At 39.1% G+C, this 6,641-nt stretch overlaps 1 protein-coding gene across 1 annotated transcript; it reads left to right on the top strand.

Moving 5' to 3' along the window:
• Positions 1-3,134: 3,134 nt before the first annotated feature.
• On the top strand, positions 3,135-6,422 carry LOC103519142 (collagen alpha-1(XV) chain-like; the record flags this gene model as incomplete). The annotated part of the gene is made up of 3 exons (XM_008484226.3): positions 3,135-3,226; positions 5,773-5,919; positions 6,052-6,422. Coding segments are annotated over 3 exons (610 nt in total), but the record flags the coding sequence as incomplete, so codon positions are not given.
• Positions 6,423-6,641: the final 219 nt, after the last annotated feature.

The raw sequence follows: 6,641 nt of genomic DNA, 5'->3' as shown, positions 1-6,641 counted from the left end.
CCTCTTTGATCAAGTGTTTCGCATATTCTTGCATTATTCGAGGTTAGGTTTTACATTCGCCCTCTTTGATTTATTTCTCTATTCTTTATTATTTTTCTTTTCTTTATTCGTTTCTTTTTCTCTTCTTTATTCGTCTTTCTTTTGAAGTTTCTGTGAGTTGATTATTTGTATTTCTTTCCAATTGCTTTTTCTCTTCTTACACGAGGAAAGAAATGTTGTTTGCTGACGGGGATTTTGAGTCCACGCGTTATTCCCCTTTCTTCTTCTTCTTCTTTTTCTTTCTCTTCTTCAAGATTAGTCTCGTTGCGTTGTTAACGTTGGCGACTACATCATTCCTTGTAATCCTTGTGCAGCCAGAGGACTGTATGTTTTTTAGAAGTTCTACCTAATGTATACGAGATTTAAAATTTACTTTTTCCATGATGGGTGTCGAAATGTTCAACCAGAGTTCAATTGAAAAAGGCAGAAAAGAGTACCGTTAATTGTAATATTATTTACACGACCCTATTTCTGTTGGTCTTTTACGCCATTTCTGTCACGCCATTGTTTACACCATTTCTGTTGGTCTCTGATGGTTTCACTTACCCCCTCTTTATTTTGAGTCCCTCATCTTGCGAGTCCCTCATCTTTCCCATAAGGTGAGAAAATGTAAAGTAGATTTTTTTTGCGTCCCCAATCACGACATGTGTGTATGTGTTGTAACTTTTTCTCTCTCCTCCTCCTTTTCTTCTCTCTCTTCTTCTTTTTCTCCCTCTCTCTCTTCTTCTTCTTCTTCTTGTGGCATGTGTGTTACATACCCCAGATTATGCAAGCACCTGCAAATTTTTCTCAACTCTCTTTGTTCCTCTCTCTGTCCCTCCATCCCTCTCTCTCTCTCTCCTTTTTTGCTTTTTCTCTCTTCTTCATCTCTCTCTCCCTCCATGCCTCTCTTGGGTTTCACTCCCCTTCTGTGGCTTTCTTTTTCTTTTCCTTCCTCTTTTTAATCTTCATATATTACTAAGGGTGGTAATTTGTAATAATATACATACGTACTATATATACTACGACATTATTGGACTTTCCCGAAAGGATAATACATTTCCGGGAAGGCGACTACATAAAAACATACAGTCCTTGTGCAGCCAGAGGACTGTATGTTTTTTTTAGAAGTTATACCTAATGTATACGAGATTTAAAATTTACTTTTTCCATGATGGGTGTCGAAATGGGGAGACCCGAGTTCAATCGAAAAAGGCAGAAAAGAATACCGTTAATTGTAATATTTACACGACCCCATTTCCGTTGGTCTTTTACGCCATTGTTTACGCCATTTCTGTTACGCCATTGTTTACGCCATTTTTCTGTTGGTCTCTGATGGTTTCCCTTATCTTGCGAGTCCCTCATCTTTCCCATAAGGTGAGAAAATGTAAAGTAGATTTTTTTTGCGTCCCCAATGACGACATGTGTGTACGTAGGTATATGTATTGTAACTTTTTCTCTCTCCTCCTCCTTTTCTTCTCTCTCTTCTTCTTTTTCTCTCTCTCTTCTTCTTCTTCTTCTTGTGGCATGTGTGTTACATACCCCAGATTATGCAAGCACCTGCAAATTTTTCTCAACTTTCTTTGTTCCTCTCTCTCTTTCCCTTCATCCCTCTTTCTCTCTCTCTCTCCCTCTCAACTTTCTTTGCTCTTCTCTCTCTCTCCCTTTTTTGCTTTTTCTTTCTTCTTCATCTCTCTCTCCCTCCATCCCTCTCTTTTGGGTTTCACTCCCCTTCTGTGGCTTTCTTTTTCTTTCCCTTCCTCTTTTTAATCTTCATACATTACTAAGGGTGGTAATTTGTAATAATATACGTATACGTACTATATATACTACGACATTATTGGGCTTTTCCGAAAGGATAATACATTTCCGGGAAAAATTCCGGTAAGACATCTTATTTGAGATGACAATGTTACTTGGGAAGATGGAATGTTAACTTACACAATACAAATGAACAAATCTATATAAATATTTCGAAAAATTCAGATTCTATAGAACTCACTTTGGAGCAGAGAGCTAGTTTTTCATTGCATGAAGCATGCTGTTCTATTTCAAATTATTGTCATGTTTTCTACAATATATTAATTTATTACTTACATTATAACATGCGTATAACATCGTATTGGTCAACATATTACCAGAGAATTTGTCTCCTAGCTACCTTGTCCTACATTTCACAAAGTCAGAATTAAATTTCTATGAAAAGATCCACCCAATTACAGGTGTAACTAGGAGGAAAAATTCATTGTAAATTAAAAATGTAATGTCACTATTTGGAATACATTTCTACAATATATTAATTTATTACTTACATTATAACATGCGTATAACATCGTATTGGTCAACATATTACCAGAGAATTTGTCTCCTACCTACCTTGTCCTACATTTCACAAAGTCAGAATTAAATTTCTATGAAAAGATCCACCCAATTACAGGTGTACCTAACTAGGAGGAAAAATTCATTGTAAATTAAAAATATAATGTCACTATTTGGAATACCTACATACCTCATTTTACTTATTCATAAGGTCTTACTTAGAGTAGGTAAGTAAGAGATATAAGTATTCAATATTCAATTTCTAGATTTCCAGTACTATACCTACAGTTCTTGTTTGGCGTATTGCATATCTAAAACTTTATTCAGGCGTTCATACAAATTTGGACTGTAGAAAATGTGTAAAATGAAATCTAAAATCTCATACATAGGTACGTACCTACCTATTTGTAAAACGCCGTTGAAACACTTGAAAGTCCGTCTAAAGCCAGCGTTCCGAGAACAACACCAGACTTTCAACCGATTTCACCTCAAATATTTTCTATATTATACCTACCAGACTCTACACGAGATTTTATCCTGTATCTTGAACTGATTTCCCCCAAATTTTACCTAATATATATTCTCAATTTCTCAGATACATTTATCCAATTTCACCCCAAAACCGAAATCTTTCCCACCTAGAGTATACCTCTACAACTACCTGAAAACGGCTACTTTCCCTGTCGCGTATAATATCTGTAGTAGCGCGGTCAAACTTTCTTGACTTGGCGGGGCGGAGCGCTACCGCGCTCCTTAATTCTCATAATTCTCATCCCCACACCCATTCTATGTTTCAGTGGCGGAGGAGCACGACCTTCTGTCCGTGATCAAGATCCCATTCGAGGATCCCGCCACTATGTATTTCGCACCGGGAGCCGATGGCTTCCCCGCGTATCTCTCTCATATGAAATTACGAGCATAGGAGAGAAATAGAAAGGGAGAGAGAGAGAGCTTGGAAAACTAATTTACATGATTGACAAATTATGATGGCGGAAGAGGGGAGAAGGAAGAGGGAAAAGAGGGGAAGGGAGAGAGGGAAAAAGAGGACAGAGAGAGAAGAACAAGGAAAAAGTAAGGAAGAGAGAAAGAGAGGAAGGCAAGAGAAAATTAGGAAGAATAAAAAGAGAGAGGGGGAAGAAGGGAAGATTAAGAGAGAGCTGAAAGGAGAGGGAGAAAAAGTTTTACGTATTTCTTGTCATCAAGAAAAGGGAGAGAGAGAAAGACGAAGAATGAGAGAGACAGAAAACGGAAAAATTTGGCTGTGGAGAAAATATGGAGTAGAAGGGAGGGAGGGGGAGAGAGAGAGAGGAAGATAGAGGGCTGTGATGAAAAAGAAAGAGAGCGAAAGTAAGAAGAAGGAGGGGAGGATAAACGCCTATACAGGAAGCCTGTATAAATGGGACGAAAATCGTGTCCCCCTTCAGTTATAATAAATTATTGTAATGCGGAAACACTTTTGTAGGTGGCAAACCTGTAGAGGTGGGGAAAAAGTGCCGGTCCCTTGGATTCCCAACTATACAGGTTTGACTGTATTATTTTCTGGTGCTCTCGTGTTGACCTAAACGGGACTATTTGTCTGTCTCCTCGCGTCCATCTGATGAGAAGGTGCGCATCCTATGGCACAGACAAGAGTCTAATGTAGCAGTTGTTTGGGTTTAAAGTTTATTCGTGGAATAGAGCCCAAAAAGAAAACAAATTATGTACACATTGTACACCTACTTACCTCCCGTTGTTAAGCCTTTGTTGCTGACACCTAAATTTGAAAAGTAGCATCTTTTCCTTTATTGCCTGGGAGTGTGTTTTTTTATATATATACCTATATAGGTAGGTAACAAAAAATAAATAAAACTGAGGGCGTCGTTTTAAGCCTACGGTTTTTCTACCGTGTAAAATTTTCCCACAAGTTGCCGAGAAAACAAAATATTTCCCATCCAATTTTCCTTATTATTATTTTTCATCTTCTTTTGGCAATTTCATTAATCTTATTTTCCTTCGCCCTTCTTTTACCACATTTATTTTTTTTATTCCTCTTTCTCCTTCGTTTATCCTCCCCTCCTTCTTCTTACTTACGCTCTCTTTCTTTTTCATCGCAGCCCTCTATCTTCCTCTCTCTCTCTCCCCCTCCCTCCCTTCTACTCCATCTTTTCTCCACAGCCAAATTTTTCCGTTTTCTGTCTCTCTCATTCTTCGTCTTTCTCTCTCTCCCTTTTCTTGATGACAAGAAATACGTAAAACTTTTTTTCCCTCTCCTTTCAGCTCTCTCTTAATCTTCCCTTCTTCCCCCTCTCTCTTTTTATTCTTCCAAATTTTCTCTTGCCTTTCTCTCTTCCTTACTTTTTCCTTGTTCTTCTCTCTCTGTCCTCTTTTTCCCTCTCTCCCTTCCCCTCTTTTCCCTCTTCCTTCTCCCCTCTTCCGCCATCATAATTTGTCAATCATGTAAATTAGTTTTCCAAGCTCTCTCTCTCCCTCTCTCCTGCCTTTCTATTTCTCTCCTATGCTCGTAATTTCATATGAGAGAGAGAGAGAGAGAGAGAGAGAGAGAGAGAGAGAGAGAGAGAGAGAGAGAGAAGCTGGCGGGAAATTCGGAGAAGATTCGAAATTAGAATAAAATTAGAATGAGAGTAAAAATTAGAATTAGAATTATTAGGAATTAGAATAATCAACAAGCAGTTTTTTTTTCGTATACTTTTTAATCCAATTAGACCCAAGGAGAGAGAGAGAGAGAGAGAGAGAGAGAGAGAGAGAGAGAGAGAGAGAGAGAGAGAGAGAGAGAGAGAGAGAGAGAAGGAAAAGAGAGAGAGAGAGAGAGAGAGAGAGAGAGAGGCATATTGTTTGTCTCTCTCGTCTGTTATATTAAATGCCTGCTAGCTGCCAGGCAAACGAGAAAAAATGGGAGCTCCTGATGATTTTTGTCCGATGATATGAGGTTGAGAAAAATGTGCCTTTTTTACCAATGTAAAAAAAAATAATAATAATAATAAAAATGCTGTGACTGGATAAAAGGTCTGGCTAGGGAGAAGATATCAGCCTGAACGCCTGAAATAATAATAGGTATGACCCTTAGTAAAGAAATAGCAAATTTGAGAGCGATGAGCAGTTTCCAAAATAAAAAAAAAAAAAAAAAAAAAAATGCTGTGATTGGATAAAAGGTAGGTCTGGCTAGGGAGAAGATATCAGCCTGAACGCCTGAAATAATAATAGGTATGACCCTTACTAAAGAAATAGCAAATTTGAGAGCGAAGAGTAACACTGTGTAGCCAAACTTGAATGTCAGCCAAAAAGCAATAATCACCCTCGGGCTGATTCAGATGCTATTAGCGAAAAACACCGCGCAGACCCTGTTCAGGAACACGGGAAAAGGCGAAGAAGTTTTTTTCCCCAATAGATTCCATGTTGTATAAGTTCCATTATTTCTACTTTCCCCTATTCCCACAGGTTGTACAACTTGGCATCCAACTCCGACCCGTCTCGCCAGGTCAAATGAACCTCACCCTCCTCTACACTGACGTCACCAAGTACTCTACCACCCAACCTATCGCCTCCTTCCTCATTCCCGCACCTACAGGGAAGTATTTCAAATTCGCTCTCTATTAGCGAAAAACACCGCGCAGACCCTGTTCAGGAACACGGGAAAAGGCGAAGAAGTTTTTTTTTCCCCAATAGATTCCATGTTGTATAAGTTCCATTATTTCTACTTCCCTCGTATTCCCATAGGTTGTACAACTTGGCGTCCAACTCCGACCCGTCTCGCCAGGCCAAATGAACCTCACCCTCCTCTACACTGACGTCACCAAGTTCTCTACCACTCAACCCATCGCCTCCTTCCTCATTCCCGCCCCCACCGGGAAGTATTTCAAATTCGCCCTCAAGGTCACTTTAGACGGGGTGACTGCGTTCGTCAACTGTGAGGAGATTGAGTCCACCCGGGTCGTGCGAAACCCCCAGGAGCTGCTGTTTGACTCTGCGTCCACCCTGTACTTGGGACAGGCCGGGCCGATCATCAAGGGAGCGCTGGATGTAAGTGAAATTCCTTTTGAACTTGGCATGACTTTTTTTCGCGCAGGAGGTTTCTTTAGGGGATTTCAGTTTTTTTTTAAGAAGATTATTATTTGAGATGACAATGTTACTTGGGAAGATGGAATGTTAACTTACACAATACAAATGAACAAATCTATATAAATATTTCGAAAAATCCAGATTCTATAGAACTCACGTTAGAGCAGAGAGCTAGTTTTTCATTGCATGAAGCATGCTGTTCTATTTCAGAATATTGTCATGTTTTCTACAATATATTATTACTTACA

Source organism: Diaphorina citri, unplaced genomic scaffold, assembly GCF_000475195.1.
Source record: "Diaphorina citri unplaced genomic scaffold, Diaci psyllid genome assembly version 1.1 scaffold2560, whole genome shotgun sequence".
Taxonomy (NCBI): Eukaryota; Metazoa; Arthropoda; class Insecta; order Hemiptera; family Psyllidae; genus Diaphorina; species Diaphorina citri.
This window is presented reverse-complemented; position numbering and strand designations above follow the sequence as displayed.